The sequence below is a fragment of the Spermophilus citellus genome (genome assembly GCF_964194105.1).
Source record: "Spermophilus citellus genome assembly, chromosome: 8".
NCBI lineage: Eukaryota > Metazoa > Chordata > Mammalia > Rodentia > Sciuridae > Spermophilus > Spermophilus citellus.
The window spans coordinates 20,454,706-20,475,362 of NC_138189.1; the positions used below are offsets into that span (position 1 = coordinate 20,454,706).

Sequence of the window (20,657 nt, forward strand, 5' to 3'; positions counted from 1 at the left end):
TATCTTAGTCAAGTAAATATGTAACAGTGATAAAATCTAACTGAGAAGTTTATAATCTTACATAAAGGAATAGATTCATTGCATCATTGTTTCTAAATAATTTCTAAATAATTATGCTTTAGGACTATAGACATTCATCTGGGTTCTTTTCAGAAAGCAGTCTTTATTTTAGTCAGCCTTTTTGCTGCTGTGACCAAAAGACCTAACAAGAACAATTAGAGGAGGAAAAGTTTATTTGGGGCTCATAGTTTTGAAGGTCTGAGTCCATACATGGCTGACTCCATTCTTTGGGGCCCAAGGTAAAACAGAACATCATGGTAGAAAAGTGTGGGGGAGGAATGTGGCTTAGGATATGATGATCAGGAAGCAGAGAGAGAGCTCTTCTCACCACAACAAAATATAAACTTGAAAGGCAAGTCCCCAATGACCTTCTCCTCTAGTCACACCCCACCTGCTTTCAGTTACCTGAAGGGGATTAATTCATTGATTGAATTAAGACTCTCATAAGTCAATCATGTCACCTCTAAACCTTCTTACATTGTCTCATACATGAACTTTTGGGGTCCGTCTAATATCTAAACAATAACATATTCTTTACTTTTTATCATAGGATGTAAAGTTGACAGCAAGCAATGATGATTATTATTTTGTATTTGAAGATTATTTATATCAGGTAAGTTTAAAATTTTAAATATGTAATTTTTTGTTTTAGGTTTTCTGAATCATTATACTTTAAGAGTTATCTCTATTGTTAACTAAATCCTTCTAAAATCAAAATCATGTTTATCATATTACATGTTCTAAAGTTGAGATAAAGTTAATTTTTGCCCTTACAGTGGAATGGGGTGGGAGAATAAAAGTTCCTCAATGAATTTTTAGACTGTTCCTTTTAGTCACATACACTACAATCAGAGGTAAGTTTTCTATCTTTGTTGTTGACAGAGATTTTTAAATTGTATTCATATTTAATCCATCCAAATAAGTTTAGAGAAAGTATTTACATGATACTTTTTATTAAAAATATTGAGTAAATATTTTGAAATCAATGTGTAGTGTCATGATTATTCTTTGGCAATTTCATATGCTGATACTGTGGATTTGGATCCTTCCCTGGGTCTTTTTCATATCTACTAAGATAAAATAATTTATCATAAGTAGGAAATAAGTAATTCACATAGAATTACCTAGATAATGTTCTTTTTAGATAAAGATTACACATACATATTGATTTTGAATGAATGACAATATAAATGTCATCAAGGAAATGTATAGATTCCATATAATAATTTCTTCTTGATAAGCGTAAATCAGTCCCAGCTGTTTGGATGAACAAGTGTTTTCTTTGATAATGGTGTTGGTGGTTTATATATATTTTAAAGGAAAGATAAAGTTAAATAAGAATCTCTCAAAAAGGCTTAATTAATCACACATCCTAAGAGCTTAAGTATAAGACTTTATAAAATTAAATTTTGAAATAACTATAGAAACAATTTCAAGATTTTGTAATTTCAGATGTAAAAAAATAGTAAAGATTTAAATTTCTATTCTTTAATATAAATTTGGATATTAAGAGTTGAGAAATCTAAAAATAAAAGTTGGAAAATTTACTTGCTTATGTAGCTAATATGTAGCACTGTGTCTAGTTCTTGGTACCCAGTAAACTTTTGAATGTCTAAAGTTAGCATCATTTATATAACACTACTAGTTTATTGATAGCTCTGTTCTTTGGAAACGTTGAATAGAAATTATCAGTTCTGCAATGGTGGCATGAGTAGATCCACAGAACTATCCCCAGTAGACAAAACATAGCTAGTGAAAACTATTTAAGAAGAAAAATAAAAGTCTCTGGAAACTGTCCCAAGATTCTACAACAAGTCAGTAAGAAGCGTTTATTCAAAAAAAGCTACTAAATTCTAGTGAAAACCATTTGTGGCACATGAGACCTACTTTTGGCCTCCTCTCACCCTCTGATCAAAATGACAGCTTCAGTTCTGAGTATGGCCAAGAAGATCAGGCTTCCCACTCCCTCCAGTTCCTAGTCAAGAGCTACAGTATCTCCACATGAGTGGCAGACATCCACTCTTCCCCCTCAGTTCTGTGTTAACAGATGGCTGAATCCAGAAGAAGTGCTACCTAGAAGTTGGGGGCTCCCTTACCACAGGGCAGAGATCTCCTCAAGAGCTCTACCTCCTCTTAGCAGGCCAAGACTACTAGGAGCTCAAATGCCCACCCAGCTTGCCTGTAGAATGGAGGTTCTATGGGAGAGGTGAGCAGAGAAGACCAGAGGTTGTTTCCTTAGCCAGTGTCTGTTCTCAGAAAGTAGAAGTGTCATGCCAGGAGAAGTTGGTCAACGTCCCCATCCCAGCTCTAGAGCAATGACTCCGAGATTTTGTTTGGAGGGGAAAAGGGAGCCTTGACAACAGGACCTTTGAGACTCTCCTCAAAGAAATGAGTTTATACAGAGTGTGATAAAGTTCCAACCCAGTGAGTCTAAAATACTAGAGATTTTAATGATAGGCAATTAATAGGAGGCTCTTAACTCCAAGAGAGTGTCAACTAAACCATAAGTAGCTAGTGTACCAAAGAGAACTAGAGAGACAGTTACAACAAGTCCCAGTGGGATAGGAACAAACCTCAAAGACAAGTTTCAAAAATGACTTCTGCAAAGGGGTTCAAACTTAATTGAATCAGACTGTGATTACAGTTTCTACCTGAGGACATGGTTGCAAACAGTAAAATAAACAGCTTTCGATTAGTGAAACAGGATATCTGTGATACCAACAGAGATATAATGTTTAACTGAGATTAGAGGAAGAGATAGTAAAAAATGCCTGCTAAAATCAGTATCATTGAAGAGTGAGTATGTCCAAATTTATACCCTCTGAGGTACATCAGAGCCTTCATACTGTATGAGAACTAGACTTGAATAACATATTCTAACCAAGTCACTAAAGAAGCAAGTAAATAACAATAACCACAATCCCTGGCTGCCTACAAAAGGGCTTCAATGTTGGAATTAATAGAAACTTTAAGGCAGCCATTGTAAGTATATCTAAAAATACTAAAGGAAACCATGATTAAAGAGGTAAAAAAAAAGTGTGATAGTATCAAAATAAAATAATGTTCATACTTTAAAGGAAATAAAATAGTTTATTCTGACCAGGCATGGTGGCACACACCTGTGATCCCTGAGACTGAGCAAGCTGAGGCAGGAAGATTGCAAGTTCATGGCCAGCTTAGGCAACTTAGTGAGACCTTGTCTCAAAAATAAAAAAGAGGGCTGGGGATGTGGCTCAAGCGGTAGCGCGCTCGCCTGGCATGCGTGCGGCCCGGGTTCCATCCTCAGCACCACATACCAACAAAGATGTTGTGTCCGCCGAGAACTAAAAAATAAATATTAAAAATTCTCTCTCTCTCTCTCTCTCTCTCTCTCTCTTCTCTTCTCTTCTCTTCTCTTCTCTTCTCTTCTCTCACTCTCTCTTTAAAAAAAAATTAAATAAATAAAAAAGAACTGGTGGGTAACACCCCTGGGTTAAATCCCCAGTACCTGCCCCCCCACATACAATTAAAAGTAGTTTATTCTGGGCCAAATATAAGTGATCATGGCCCAGAAATATAGACTTCAGTTACCTTGAATAACATGTATTACCACAAAAGAGGTTACATAAACTCTTATAGTCACAGAACAAAAGTAAGTCGTAGGTCAAAATATATACCAGTTACACTGGTGGGAGCATCAGGCAGGTGAATTATAATAAGAGAAGGGGGTATCTCTTGCATGAATTTAGATGTTGTCTTATGGTATTCTTAGCTTTAGGATGGTGGAAGCTAGAGGTACGCTAAGTTGAGTGACACATTCCAACTAGTTTACATAATAATCATGAGAATGTTAGGCCAGATACAAAAGTTAAGGTAAATGGCCATTAATGGGCCCAATATGTAGCCCAAGATAATTTTGGCTCTGAACCTACAAGATTCTACCTCTCCAAAATTATAAGTTCTAGTCATCCTAAATAAAGCATTCTTCAGGATCTTTACTATAGGTACAGCTATTTACAATGGCATTGTCTCATCAAATCAAGAAAAGCAATAAAAAGAAATTGTAAAATGAACATAGTGGTGCATGCCTGTAATCCAGGCAGTTCGGAGGCTGAGGCCAGGGAATTACAAGTTTGAGGCCAGCTGTGGCAATTTAGAGCCTGTTTCAAAATTAAAAAAATAAAAAGGCCTAGGAGTGTCTCTCAGAGGTAGAGGGCTCCTGGTTTCCATCCCCAGTACTGCTGAAAAAGAAAGAATTTAAATGTAAAAGAGTACCAAATGGAAAATCTGGAATTGAAAAATATAACTGAAATGAAAGATTTGCCAGGGAGGTTTAGCAGTACATTTGGAAAACCAGAAAAGAATCAGTGAACAAGGAAGATGGTAAATGTACAAAGTCTCAGAAAAATTAAGGGTATGATTATGCTCATCAACATATTTATGAAATGAATACAAGTAAGAGAAAAGGGAGGAAGAAGCAGAATTTGAAGAAATAATGACTGAAAACATCTCAAATTTGATGGAAAACATTAATTTACACATCTAAAGAAACTCAGTGAACAGATACCCATGCCCAGACATATCATAGAATGTCAAACCCAAAAGCAATGAGAGAATCTCAGGAGCTGAAATAAATATTTAATTTTTTTCCATCTATTTAACTCACATTCTAATAATAGTTTTGTCTTCAGACAGACGTCTTTGCGGTCCTGGGCAGTTTACCAGACCTTCATGGGCTTTCATATTCTTAATTCAAATGGAGTATGGACTAAACTGTACTTATATATCAGAATTACCCTGAAAATGCTATTTATCTGATTTAAAACAAGACAAAGCGGTTTGGTTTTTTCCATAAAGGTATTGATTACGGATAGTGTTATACTTTTTAAATCCAGGTTTTAAAATTCTGTTGTCTCAAGAGTTAATAGTTGCTGGATTTTACTCATTGACTTTTTTTTTTTTTTATAATCTGTTACACATAAAAATTCTATTGGTTTTCTTCCAAAGATGGAATTATTTTATTGGTATTAATCTACAAGTCTTCTGTTATACTACAACTAAAAAGTAAACTGACCATCTTATTTATCTCTCTTGCCTAACGCTGGCCAACCCACCTTTAATTTGGTCTGCACAGTGAAGTCCTAGTGGGCTTTTTAAAACACCAGTAAATTCACGTCACTTGTGTGATTAAAAAAAACAAAAACAAAAGTCTTTCACGGGATTTTGCCACCCTGCCTCCATCTCACCTCTCCCGCCTTGTTGCTCACTCTCTGCCCTGATGCTGGCTGCTCCAGCCACCCTGATCGTTGACTCATCACGTCATTAAACTCTTTTCTTCTTCATGGTAATAAGACCTCCAGGTCATCTTATAGGGAAGACTGTCACCCTTCTCTCTTCAACTAATAAACTCCTATTTTCCCTTCAGCCCCCAGGTAAATGCAATTTACTGCATGTACTGCATCTTCCCTGAATAACCTCTAACCTCCAACATAAAGACATCTAATATGTGTTTTTCAAAGTACTGTGTAATATATTTTATTTATAGTATTTATTATACCTTACTTGATTATTTTATAATTGTTTCTTTCATATAAATTGTGTGTTTTGGTTCTTATTGTAATTTTAGTGCCTAGCACACTGTAAATAACAAATAAAAATTCTTAAGATAATGTAGTTTTTATTGAAAGAATTATTTTTTCATAACTAAAAAAGTTTCAATTTTTCATATGAAAGCTTAATATTAGTAATTATTGGCTGACTGAGATTTACTGTCATGTTGATGAGGTCTAGATTTCTCAGTTTTGTTCTAGATGTGATGGATCCGTTTTTATGAACTGATTTTTAGTGAAAATAGGTTAATGTCACAGTTAAATATATTTAAAAAATAAAGCCAAATATCTATGCTTTCAAAATTGAACCACTTAGTTAATTTTTTTATTTTCTTATGCTATTTTGATCCTGAACACAAAACTGTTTTCCAAGTATATGAACACATAAATTATACATAATGACATGATATATATATATATATAGTCTGTGGCTAATCTGCTTCAGAGAATGAATAGAAAGGGTGTAAATTTTTTGTTAAGTTTGTCACTTTTGGTAATTGTAGTGGAGAGGATTGCCAGTTTGAAGTGACAACTACAAACCCTCTTTGGTGGTACTGAAAGGGGCTTGCTAAGTAACAAATCAGCCTCATTTGGTGGAAAAGTTACTGAGGTTATCTATTTTATTTTATTTTTTATACTAAAATAACCCAGGGGTGCTTTACCACTAGGCCACATCCCAGCCCTCCTTTTTCTTTATTTTGTTATTGTTAAGACAGAATCTCACTAAATTGCTGAGACCAGCCTCAAACTTGCAGACTTCCGCCTCAGCTTCCCAAGTTACTGGGATTGAGAGCATTTGTTTTAAATGAGAATAGTAACAGTTTGTCCAAATAGTGTCAGGAATATCCTTAAAGGAATGTTTATTTTTGTTTCTTCCACATATTAGTGACATATATGTAAGTTCTAAGAAAACTTACTGAGGACTGAGCCAGACAACAGAATTATTTATAAACAGTGGATACATTTTCTGAGAAAAAGCACAATGATCATCAGTAAATATTTTGTGATCCTTACATTATATATAAATGATAGTACCTCTGATGGATGCATATGCTAGCTAGGGAGGCAGGACATGAATACAAAATGCTTGGAAATTGTTTTAAAGTGTTGTGTAAAGCATTAGTATTAAATTAGTGTAGTAAGTAATATAGGAGTGTACTTTAACCTTTTTCATTTTATCAATATTTTGGTCCAAATTATGTTATTTTTAAACATTAAATAATTTCTTCAGTTATGTTTCAAGGATTCTGCTGATTTTAGACTTTGGAAATGATACTAAATAAACCTTTTTAAGTGTTCAATATAATAATTTTAAGTATAGTCACAATGTTCTGCAAATCCCTAAAATCATCTTGCATAGCTGAAATGTTGAACCCATTCAATAACAATTCCCCATCCTTCTTCCCTTCCAACCCCAGAAAATCACCATTTTTTTCAGCTATTTTAGATACCTCCTATAAATTGAATCATATCATATTTTTTCCACTGTGAGATGTTTATTTCAATTGACATATCATTCTCCAGGTTCATCCATGTTGTCTTAAATGGGGGGATTTCCTTCTTTTTAAAAGTTGAATAATATTCTCTTATATATATGTATTACATTTTCTTTGTCCATTCATCTGTAGAAATAAGCTTTAATGCAGATAAAGATCCCAGTTACTTAACAGAAGGATTGTTACAACAAACACCTAAATTTCTCTTTGGGGAGATTATGCAAAAGTAAATTTTCCTCACATAGACTTCTTTGGGGAGATTATGCAAAAGTAAATTTTCCTCACATGGACTTCTATTGTGATATTTTTAATTATTTATTTTACTTGGTCTGAATTATTACTAGTTCATTTTAACTAATATATGTAATTGCATTAAAATTGAGTTCTGTTTTTTTTTCTTGGAAACAAAATCTACATTTATAGATGTATGTGTCTGTTTATGTCAGAAGAAAGCTTCTCATCTTTCATTACAGGCTTTCTTTTGGCAGAGCTTTGTAGCAACACAACTGCTCAGGGAAAATTAATGATAATGGAGCAATTTAGTGTTTCTGACTAGATTCTGGGCCCCATATCCCTTCCAGCTGCTACCCATTTATTGGATTTTGTGACTAGACTACAAAATTAGTTGGCAGGTGGCATTGCTGTGTCCACATACAGATGAGAAAACCTCTGGTAATCCCTTTTTAAAGAAAATATGGGCCCATGTTACTAGGATACACAGAAACTGCTCCTAAGTGCCTCATGTTAAAGTTACTTAGATTTTGTAGGCAAAAAGCACTGAATTTTATGGAAATCATGCTTTAAGTAATAAGTCAGCTTTTTAGTATTGCAAACTTTAGTCAGTTTTTGTTTTGCATGAAATTCTTAAAAATACTTAGAGATTTTGATAGTTTTAAATTATGTCAGAGTTTCAAAAGACACCTTTTATTCAACAGAAGTAAATTGGGTAGTTTGACAGTACCAGTTTCCAGTACTGAATGGCATTATTACACCTATATAAGTTAACATGTTGTCCAAAAAGTATAAAATATTGATAGAAAATAACTCATATAATAAATGAAAAACATGGAGACTGACTCTTTGTGTAGTACACCCAAGCCTCCCTCAAATGCTTGCTCATCTCGCATATACTTAGTAGCAGAACTGAGGAGTTTGCCATATTTACAGATGCTTTTATGCCACTGAGTGGAGTTTAAGAAAGATTTCCAGGGCTGGGGTTGTGGCTCGGTGGTAAAGCACTTGCCTCACATTCATGGGCATTGGGTTTGATCCTCAGCACTACATAAATAAATGAAAAAGATATTGTATCCATCTACAACTAGAAATTAAAGTTTCCAGTGCAATTAGATATCTTTTATTCATGTATCCATTTAGTCAAATTATTAAGTGTTTACTCTGATACAGCTTCTGTAGTAGCAAAAGAAGATATTAAGTCACATCTTAGTGGAAAATGAGAGAAAAGACACAGTTATAAATTGATAAGTACACGAATAAAGATTTCTATTCAGTTCTAACCAAGTACAATTAAAATTCTAGGAGTCATGCAGAATTGAGTGGTGTCTGCAGAATAGAAATGTTTTAGGAAATGTTTAGTTTTTAAAGTTAAAGAATTAGGAGAAGGATGGGAAAAGCAAAAATAAATATGAATCACAAATATGCTGTGTTTGGTGAGGAGAGACTAGCTTAGTATGGCAGTGAATAGCTCCAGCAGTTCAGGTTAGAGTTCATGAGCACCTGACACAGAGCAAGATCTCTATGAATAGATAGGAGAGAACAAATGTGACACACATGTCAACGGCATGATCTGGCATTCCAGTCACTTCTTGAATATGTGTTCAACTCCCTTGCCCTTCTCCCTCGTTTTAGAAGAAATTATCTGACCAAGCCTTAACCCTGGATAAATAGAGCTGCCCATCAATTCTGTAGCTACATCATGATTTTGATTGTGGCTACACATGGAACCATGCTAACTAGTTTTACTTTAATTTCATGACCACTAACTTTAAGAGTCCATTCTTCTGCCTGCCAAATCTACCTCATTCTCTTAGTCCATTCACACATCCACTCTCCTAGATAACTTTGAGTACCTTGAACCTCTTCAAATCTCCTTTTTCTCTCAGCTGATTGACTTTGATTTCTGCTTCTCACAGAATATTTATAGGCTATCAGAAGAGAATCTCCATATGTTTTCACCCCACACATACACTACTTACATGCACCTGCAATTTTATACCCAGTTTTCCCTTACTCTTGTAATGGATCAACTGACCTTGCTTTTATATAATATAGGGGCCATTACTGCATCTGGATTCTGAAACTCATCTTCCCGTGCTACTCAAAGGCATGCAGTCCCCCCCACCCCCGCAACCCCCCTCCAGTTTTCATTTTCCTTTTCTGTTGGAAGAATTAAAGTGGGGAGAGATTGTTCCCTTAAATTCACTGAAAGTCACTTCAGCCAAAGGGGAAGGGTTTGGGACACTTGGAGGAGGCACAACAAATAATTTCTGCTTCCCCTCCATTCCTGCCCTCTGCCTGTCTGTGCCTCTCTGATCAGAAGCAGCAATCAACAATCCGAGTATAGATACCCATTATTTGGAGGACAGGGTGCTTTTCCCCCTACCTTGGGTTCTTTATGCTGCTCCTGGACACATGCATGTCTACCTGCCAAGGGGCTTGGTTTGAGGGTGGGTAGATGCTACTGTACTAAGAGCTGAATTGACCAAAGGAAACCACAGTTTACTATTCAAATCCTCCCTCAAAAGTTGTAAGACTTCAATAGACTCTGGAGTTCTCAAATAGTTACATCAGACATATTCTGCCAGTACAATTGTTGTCTAAGTGGAAAGATAGATTCCTGGTATTTTCTACTTCAACTTCATAGATTTCACCACCTCTGGCAACGTCCAACTCTGTAACCCATTCTTACAACAGCCCTGCATGGTAACTTTATTCCTTTTTTACGGATGAAGAAGCAGAGACTCAAGAGCCCAAGCTCATACAGCTACCAGAACCCCAAGCCAGATCTGTCAATTTTCAAAGCCCAGTAAGCTACATGGCTCTTTTATGTATGAAAATTAAATTAGGGCAGAATGTTTTAAAAAGCCATCTTTGAAATTTTATCATTTGAAATTCTCCAAATTCATTTGTAGGAAAATGTAAGAGCATCACAAATGAAAATAAGTATATAGTAATTGGATGTTAAAGTGATTGTCCAGTTGATATCTGCCATTTCCTATCTACTTTGTATGATGTAAATAACCTATTTCTCAGAATTATTTACATCACTTACCATAAATGTATTTTCTACAAATAAAGGAAAATTTAGGCCAAGTAAAACTTTTGTAGTTGTATGTAGACATTTTAGATATGATCTGCTATAGCAACCATAAATTCACATTTATAAGTCCAGTCTCTTGAAACTCCCATAAATAAAGTAAATCATTACCCTGTATAACCTCACTCAAGTAAAATTTAATTTTTCTTAATTTGTAAGTAATCAGTTAAATTTTCAACTCAATTTTAAATCATCATCATATAATCATATTCTAGCAAATTTATAATTGTATTGTCATTTCCTTACACATACAGACATTAGAATCTCAAAAGGTAACAATTCAAGTTAGGATAGGAGCTGGCAGCTCTCTGCTTGTGTCCCAGGGTTTCACATTAGCCCATGCTGTCTAACATACCACCTCTGGCATTGTCACCTTAAAATAACCAATGTTCTCCTTAGAGTAGTCCCAATTATCTTGTCTTCTCTACGACATCAGGGACTCCAGAGGGTTATATTTAAGCACAGAGCTCCTTCTAAAAGTACCGTGCTACCTACACTCTGCTTAACTAAGGGAAAATTAATATGAACACTTTATTAGGAATTATTTTCCCTGTAAGACAATGATAGAAATTTGTTAAGTATATATTTTTACATTACTTGTATTTTTTACTTTACTTGTATTCATTTATTTTGCATTAACTTATTGGGTATTAGCTTATTATTGATGTTATAATAAATAACCACAAATTTCATGGCTTAATACAATTATATTATCCATAGTTCTAAAGTTCAGAAATCTAAAATGGGTTTCACTGGCCTATAGTCACATGACCGTACAGGTACTCGCAGGCTATGTTGCTTCTGGAAATTCTGAAAAAGTATGCATTTGTTCACTTTGTACAGCTTCTAGAATGCAGTGAATGAAACTGCATTCCTTGTGTGGCCCCTTTCTTCATTTTCAAATCCAGCAGATAGCATCTTGAAATCTGACTCTGGCTTATTGCCTCTCTCACTTAAAAGATCCTGTGATTATATTGAGCTCAGCCAGATAATCCTGTATAATATTCCCATGTAAAGATTGCTAATTTAATCACATCTGCAAAATCCCTTTTGTTATACAAGGTAACATATCCATGGTTTCCAGGGATTTGGATGTGGTCATTTTTGGAGGGCATTGTTCTGCCTACCACAGTGGTCCATGAAGGTCTGGCAAGAGTAGAGTCAATATTATTTACTGATTCAATAACATTTTATGGATCTAAAATTTTTTTTAAGAGTCCAACGTAGACTATAAATATGGAAATGGATTAATATCTAAGCATGATAGAAAGTATGGTAGATTTGAGCATACAAAAATTAAAAACATCTCTGTGTCAAAATAATTAACATTATTTGAGCAAAACCATTTTCAAAATAAAATTAGACTTAGGGCTGGGGGTATATGTAGTTCAGTGGTAGAACTTGTGCTTAGCATGAGCAAAGCCCTGAGTTCAGTCCTCAGTACTGCCTCCCATACACCACACAAACGCACACACACACACACACACACACACAAACACACACAATGTATATAATTAGACTTAAACCAAAGATCCTTATATACACAAAATTTAAATCAAGTTAAAAAACATTTAAATGAATTAAAAATGGATCAAAAAACAACAAAGCAAATTCAACTCATTATTTTTGTAAATGTGTTGAATACCTTTCTGTTCACAAATTAAATTAAAGCAATATATGATTATATGCCATTTTTTATCCATGAAATGATGATAATCTGTTTTAATGAAAGAAAAAAGTGTCCTATCTTACTACTAGATGTGTTAATAAATAAGAAATTAGAAAAATTCCTACCTTGGCAATGAATTTTTAAAGTGTTAAATATTAAATGCCTGAAGCAGGGCTGGGGATCTAGCTCAGTGGTAGAGCACTTGCCTAGCATGAGTGAGGCTCTGGGTTCAATCCCTAGTAGCAATACACACACCACGCAAAGTACATAATGCGTAAAGTATTTGACCAGACAGTCCAGTTTTAGAAAGTTAACTAAAGGTGTACATAAAGAGTTCTAAGGAAGTTCACTGCAGCATTGCTTATAACTGGGAAATGGAAAACAAGATGGGCTAGATGAATTATTGTTAATACATAAGTAGAATATTCTGCAACATAAAAATTTTATACCCAACCTAGGTGTCCTTCAATAGATAAATGGATAAAGAAAATGTGGTATATATATTCAAGGGAATATTGCTCAGCTTTAGGGAGAAATGAAATTATGGCATTTGCCAGTAAATGGATGGAGTTGGAGAATATCATGTGAAACGAAATAAGCCAATCCCCAAAACCCAAAGGCTGAATGTTTTCTTTAATATGTGGATGCTAATTCACAATAAGGCAGGGGGCACTAGAGAATAATAGTGTTACCTTAGTTTGGGTAGAGGGAAGTGAAGGGAGGGAGGGAAGGGGATGTGGGGATAGGAAAGATAGTAAAATGAAACAAATACTATTACTTTGTGTGTGTCTCTGTGTGTAAATATATATATATATATATATATATATATATATATATATATATATGACTGCATGACCAGTATGATTCTACAACATTTACACTCAGAAGAATGAGAAATTATATCCCATCTATGTATGATATATCAAAGTAAATAAATGCATTCTACTATCATGTATAACTAATTAAAACAAAAAATTAAAAAGCTAAAAGAATATAGAAAATATTTATAACATTGAGGGAAAATAGGTTATAGAACTATATGCATAATTCTTTTTTTAAAAAAAATTGTACATGTGTATATAAAAATAGGTGATAATGACTATGGTATTCCAGGCCTTACATCTACATATTACCAGTAGTGGAATTATGGATGTTTTCTTACTCTTTGATTATCTGCCTTTTTCATTTTTATCATATACGTGTATCACTTCTGTCGTCTTTTAAAACAATAAAATCAGTGGCAATAGTTGTTACACATTTTAACATTGAACCTGACTAATATCCAATTTCCACATCTATCCTTTTAGAAGAACTGTGCCTGTTTTCTTGTGTTTTAGACACAAAGTGTTTCCTTCTCCATTCACTCTGCTACAAGTTCAGCCCTGACTCTATGCCCCTATTTTGCCCTTTTCAGTCATCCTGAATTCTTTTTTTGGTATTATCTTTTAGAATCCCAGGACCCAGATTTCTTGTCACTGGTCATCTTCCTGGGGATTGGCGTCCTGGCCCAAAATTTCAGGCTACTGTCAGACGGCATCCAGTTTATTCTAATGTGCATCCTTGATTCTGATTCTGCTGTACTGATTTTTATCTCCAGATAGAGTTGCCACAGTCTACCTGATGATTAGGACTACTAACTTCTATTCTGTATTGGGAAACCACTGCTGCCTTTCCTTCTAAACACCATGAGTTTCTTTCCCTCCATCCCTGATAAGGCCAACTATCTGCAGCATCTCAGCAATGACTATTTCCGGTTTTCTGCATTTCCCAAATTGTTCTGACACTATGGTTACCTGGTCTACCGTATATATTTCTCATCTATTAAATTTCATCTAGGTGTTTCTCATTTCCAGATGAACAAGAAAAGAATCAACTGGTAGCTAGCAACTTATATTTTCTGATATTCTTCAAACTTTAGTGGCAAACTGAGAAATCTTTGGAAGAACTTTGGCTATCTATACATGGCATCTCATTGTTAACATTTAACATAGGTAAACCAACAGAGGGCACTCTTCCCATTGCAAGATACTAAGCTTGAAGGATTCCACCTTAATGCCTCCCAATAATAATAATGAATTATCTGACTTTAAAACAGTGCCTAATTGCTTATTTTTTTCCAATGTTACATCCAGGTATTACTTTGTTTTTCCCGGGATACATCAGTATTGGGTCACTTTGCATACAACAGTGCTTCACCGCCGAAATCATACATAAGAGGTAATATTTTGGTAATATTAAGGAGTTTTATTTAAGACTTACAGATTCATGCCAAGAATGTTTATTTCATAGCTTATATTGGTTTTGCCAATTTTTAATTGTAAATTACTTTTTTCTCAGTTGACGTTAACTGTCTTTTCATTCTCACTTAAATCAATACAACGTATCACAGGTCCTGGAAGCAGCATTTCAGGGACTTTCTCACTACAGAAGACATTTTGCCTTCTCAATTTTCTCCAGTATTGCTATTTTGTTGTATCTGTTCACTTTTCCTAACTATGGGTTTATCACATAGATTTGCTTTTTTAATTTTTTTAACTTTCTATATTCCTTCTTTTAAAATGCCTTTTAAAGTAACATGTGTTATTAGCGCTCTAATTCCTATTTTAGTAACTCTCTTTATCACTAATTGCTTATAATATATCACTATATCAAGATCTTGAAAACTGAACTAATTTTAGCTGACAGCCCTTCTCAACTCCTTTTTATTAAGTGATGAATAGCCAGCACAGAAAGCTCATTGCCCTATTGTATATGGTTTCTCTGTGTTTCCTTGAAGAATGAAACTATTTCTCCTGTGTTTTGACATACCCGCCTGGTTGCTCCAACTCCTGCCTGCCCTAGGACATGCCACTTCAAGTTGTATTGGATTTGGGCTCCACATACCCTGGGGGTCTCTTAAATTTCCTTGTTTCTAAAATGAACTTACAGAATTTAATTACCTAATAGACTCACCTCTAAACACGGCTATGATTTCAAGTCCCTTCATTGGTTGATAGTCTCAAACTAGCTAACTTTGCTACCCTGATTATTCCACAATATGCCATATTCATTCTAGCCTCCATATGTTCCTTTATGTGGAAAGCTTTCCCTTCCCTCACTCTAAAAAATTTTCTGGGACTTTGAAGAATTTGCATATATCTCACTGTGTCACCAAAATGTCATCAATTTCCCTTCCCTCTGAACTCTAAACACTTAAAACCTGCTTTTAAAAAAAAAGAAAGAAAAAGAAAAAAAAGTTAGTAAAAATAATCTAAGATTTTGTCTATTTCATAAACTATATGGTTGAGAAACTATATAACTGTATTTTTGTTTGCCTCTCAACATCTAGTGCAGTAATCAGTTTCCTTTTCATTATTCTATTCTCTCTTTACACAAAAATTACTCCTTATTGTTTCTACTCTATCCTAAACTTCTATTCTCATATTTCTTATTCTTTGTCTCCTCTCTGCCACTGTCCCGAACAAGAAAAAAAAATTTTTTTTAATTAAAGACTTTTTTAAAAAAAACAGCATAAGAATGAATTTATTTTTATTTACTTTTTCTTTGCTACCGGGGATTGTACCTAGGGCCTCACACAGGCTAAACAAGTACTCTATCACTTAGCTACATTTCCAGCCCCTTTTCTATTTTATTTCAAGAAGGGGTCTTGCTAAGTTGTCCAGGTTTGCCTTGAACTTAGAATCTTCCTGCCTCACCCTGCCAGGTACCTGGGATTACAGGTGTACTTCTTGCACCTGTCTGAATATCTTTTCAGTAGACTCAAAGGGGTTAGAAAAACAGTCAAGAAAAAAGCTACCTAAAGATATTCAGTGAAAGGTGGGACAAACTGAGAAACTTAAAAGCTTTGAGGGAAAGCTACTTTGTAAAAACTCTTACAAACATTTGATTATAGTGAATATACTTTCTAGGACATTCTGATTTCAAATATTAGCCCCATTCTCTGGTCATAGAAAATATGACCACTGTACAATTAAAGACACTTAACTTTTAGCTTTTCAGCACATTCCATAAAAAATGTAAGCTAATGAGATATTGCAAAGCTTATAACTTGCTTTAATGACTAGATTAGAATTATTTTGGGGGCTGGGGATGTGGCTCAAGCGGTAGCGCGCTCACCTGGCATGTGTGTGGCCCGGGTTCGATCCTCAGCACCACATACAAACAAAGATGTTGTGTTCGCCGAAAAACTAAAAAATATATAAATATTAAAAAATTCTCTCTCTCTCTCTCTCTCTCTCTCTCTCTCTCTCTCTAAAAAGAAAGAATTTAGCAAAATAATGGTATGTTTATAGATTTTTTTCCCTTCTTACATGCTTAAGGAGTTTGAAAGCATTTGTTCTATTATTTATTTTGTATCACTTCCCTTGTACTGAAGTTTATATTATTGATTTTAATTAATGAAAGGGTTTGCTATTATCAAAACATTGGCAAATTTTTAAATTCCATAATATGAAATAAAATCAGACTATAGTATTCTTGAAAATTCCATTATTAGTATATTCACATAATAAGTTAATTTTTAAAATTGATTTAAATCATATTGAAACCCTCTATGGTTTTCTCTTACAGGAAAACTAGGATTAGAAGAATATGCCGTCTTTTATCCACCAAATGGTAAGAGTAATGCTATTGCTTCCTCTAGTGGGAAATACAAAAATTACAACTTCTATAAAATTGGAATGAGATTTTCTTATTCTCTGTCTTTAAATGGAAAATGATTTATCATCTAAAATAAGTGTCCATGGAATACATACTTCAGTGAATTTTTCCATGCTAAACGAGTCATACCTTCTCTGGTTCTCCTTTGGACCAATAATTTGTGAGAAAGCTAATAAGTAGGCTTATTAAGTCAAGGTACGTGTTTTCATCTGAGACACAGTAGTCCATCTGGGACCTTCCTTTTGGCATTATTGGAACAGTGCAGAAGTGAGTTTTCTTGTGCTGCATTTTATTTTCATAATTTGACCTGTGTGGTATTTATGAAATACAGATTATGAAGAGGTTACCACTGAAATGATCTATTTTGAAGTGACCAAATATGAATGACCTCATATTTAATATTTAGATATTAAATATTCATTTGAGATTGTTAGGCAGTTTTTAAGATATGCTTCTTGGAAAAACAGTATATAGCAGTTCTTATTATGATGATATTAAGTTGCATCCTGAAGAAGTTCTTTTACCCCAGCAGAGTTAAGAACATGGGTTTTGTAATACAGCAGACCTGGGTTCAGATCCCAGTTCTGCCAGCTCACTCTATGATCTTGGGTAAGTTACATGACATCTCTGAACTTTAGATTCATCAACTGTAGCATGTGGATTATAGATTAAATGAGATACAGTCTGTAAAACAGCACAATGCGTGACACATAGTGAGTTCTCAGAAAATGTAGCTGTGAATGAGTGTGTTTAGCTCTATTAACCACCACATTTTAAACTGGCTTTCATGGCACTATTCTCTCCCAGGGCCTCTCAACATAGAGTTCCAGTTTCATTCATGATTGTCTACTTCTGCCCCTCCTTAGATACCTTACCATTGTTCTGCTGCTTTCCATAGGGGCTTCCATTTGCTTTCATGGATCTATAGGTTAATTATTCTAAATTTTTTGTCTCCAGTTCTGACCTCTTCTGTGACTACCTCAAAGTTAACATGTCCCAACCTAAACTATTTTATCTTCTTATGACCCCAAAAGGAAAAAGGAAGCTAAATTTTAAAAAATAAGCAAACACTGTTCCTCTTTTAGTTAACTGCATTATCATCTGTCCAGTAAGTCAAAGCATGGAGCCTGGTAGTTACCCTAGATTCCAGTCAGTCTCATATCCTGCAGTTTTGTCTTCTTCATATCTTGGACCCTCTTCCACACAAAGGCTACTGCCTCGCCTTCCAGGTTCACTATCTCTAGCCACCTACCTGGTCTGTCTTCCTTGTCTTCTCTGGTTTTATGCTCTATCTTGTACCCTGATGAATTGTATATCTAAAATGAAAATCTGAAGATTGACATTTTTTCTCAAAAATTGTTGTTTTTTTGTTTGTTTATTTGTCTTTTTGTTTTGTGGTGCTAGAGATAGAACCAGGGCCTCATGCAGGCACTCTGCTCCTGAGCTATATTCACATAAGAATTTCCTTAGTGTCTCCTGTCCCTTAAGTAACATCCAAGTTTCTCAGTATGACATATATATGAGGACCTCTCGAATCTGTTCCCTGTATAATCTACCTCCTAGTTTCATTTCTCATTATTATTTTTTAATCATAGCAATACCAAACTATTTTTTCTTGTTACTCATAGCCACATACTCTCACAAAAGAACTATGCTGCTTCAGTACCTCTCCTGTTTCCATTCTTAGAATAACTTTTCTCCACCCAGCTGCCATCCAGACTCAGCACTAGCACTTGCCTGAATCCCCTGGTTGGGTAAAGGGCCCTTCCTCCAGGCCTTTATAAGACCTGGTGGAAAAAAAACCTTTGGTATCTCTTACTATATTTTCTTGACACTGTTTGATTATACTTTACCTCCCCCTTGATATTGTAAGCTTCAGAAGGCTCAAGATTATATTGTTCCCCAGTATCTAGCATTTAGTAAGAATGTAATGAGCATTTATTGAATTAAATTAGAGAATGGTTATTTGTAACTTTTATGTGTGTGTAAATGTGTATATATATGTAAATTTTTAGATGTTTATATATATAAATGTAATATTGTTGTTGCATCAGTTATTCCAAAACTTAACTTTCTGATAACTTTTTTTTATTTATTAAGAAATAGGAAATAAAAAATAAATAAAATACCTCTGAATAGTCAAAAGCAAAGTTTATGGATTTCAATTCTTTCTCTCTCTACATAGGACAGCTTTGTCAACTTAGTTAAGAACATATTAGCTCTCATTTAACACATATGTCTAACAAACTTGGTTTATGCCCCCTGCAAAAATAGAAACATGGAGAGAGACTGATATAAATATGAAAAATGACGAACAACAGTGAGAAGTGAAATTAGAGACCTCATAAAAGAAAATATTAAAACTATAAAACAGTATTTGAAAGCACTCCAGTAAAGCAGCCTGGAACTATCTTATGTTAAACCAATAATCTTATATCCTTTGAAAAGGTATCACTAGGTTACAAGTTATAGCATATATATACATATATATGCTACAACACACATATATGTGTGTGTATACACACACACACACACACACACACACACACACACACACATATATATATAGAGAGAGAGAGAGAGAGAATATCTGTGTTTTTCTAGCAGTAGCAGCTAACATTTTTCTAGCAGTACTATATACTAGGCAGTGTGTTAAATATATTACATGCTAAACTCATTTGATTTCTACACTAGCCTCATGAGGCAGGTATTTATATCCCTATTTACAAATAAAAAACAGGCCCAGAATATGAACCTGCTTACCTGGTGAGTGGCAAAGCCAGATTTTGTCTGTCTTCAGAAACAATTTCTTATCACAATTACCTTAATCCCTGAGAAAATACTGAGTTTATTATAGTCTCTCTTGGAAGAAAGAAAAGTGGTTAATATATCGAAAAAGTGAATGATGCATATGATAGGTTTTAGAAAGATTTTCATCCAGAATAAAAAGTTTAATCCAAAGATTAAACTTTTTAAGATAATTTGGCATCTATTCATAAATTTAATTCTATACAATATTTTCTTCTCTTAGGTTGTTTTAGAAGCTACCAGAATTAAGGACTCCTTTCTGTAGGCAATGATTCTTAAGTTGCAGAACAAGAAAAGACAAAGACCAGTCAGTCTACTGTCCCTTTTTTCTTTACCTTAGGCAATACTAAGCAACATTTTTACCCAGTTTGTTTTCTAACCCCTGCCAATGATAATATTATTGTGAAATCCCAAGGACACCTCTACCTCTACCACCATGCAAACCAGCCTGTCTTTTTTAGTCTCCACAGGGAAACACAGGTTTGTCTGCAGCTCTCTGGCATACTCAGTCCTTGACAAGATGTGTGGTTAGAGTGGGCAGAGATTTTTGTACCACCAACGCCACACCCACACCTGAGATTACCTTCTTTAGGATGGAAAGGACAGGCCATAGTGCATCAGGCATTTCTCACTTCATTTGAGGATTCAAATGACTCTTTCTCTAATAAATTCATTAAACAACTGGTAAGGAACATTTCTGAGACATCTCACAGAAATTTTAAAGCTTTTCATTTTTGTTGTTGTACATGTTGTGCCAGTTATTCAACATGTATGCATAATCTTTATTCATTTGATAAATATTCAGCCCTCTTGAGGCTCATGACTGTAAGTAAGTGATCCACAGCATAAAGTACTTGCTGCCAAGGAGCTTACATGCTAGTAAAGGAGACATATGAGGGTAGGGGGAGAATAATTTTAGACAGTGATAAGTAAACAATGAAAGAAAAATGGAAATTATAGGAAGTTAGGGAGAGCGTGGCTATTTTAGATAAGGTAGACAGGAAAGGCACCTCTGAGGAGATGGTGCAGGTACAGAGTGAGCC

At 34.6% G+C, this 20,657-nt stretch overlaps 1 protein-coding gene across 3 annotated transcripts in view; it reads left to right on the forward strand.

The window, feature by feature from the left end:
- Positions 1 to 20,657, forward strand: part of TBC1D19 (TBC1 domain family member 19) — a 146,475-nt gene that overhangs the window by 89,056 nt on the left and 36,762 nt on the right. For all 3 annotated transcript variants that reach the window (XM_081303212.1, XM_081303211.1, XM_081303213.1), the window contains 3 exons: positions 611 to 673; positions 14,280 to 14,364; positions 16,717 to 16,761. In XM_081303212.1, coding sequence (XP_081159338.1) covers positions 611 to 673; positions 14,280 to 14,364; positions 16,717 to 16,761 — 193 coding nt within the window. The remainder of the gene's footprint in view (positions 1 to 610; positions 674 to 14,279; positions 14,365 to 16,716; positions 16,762 to 20,657) is intronic.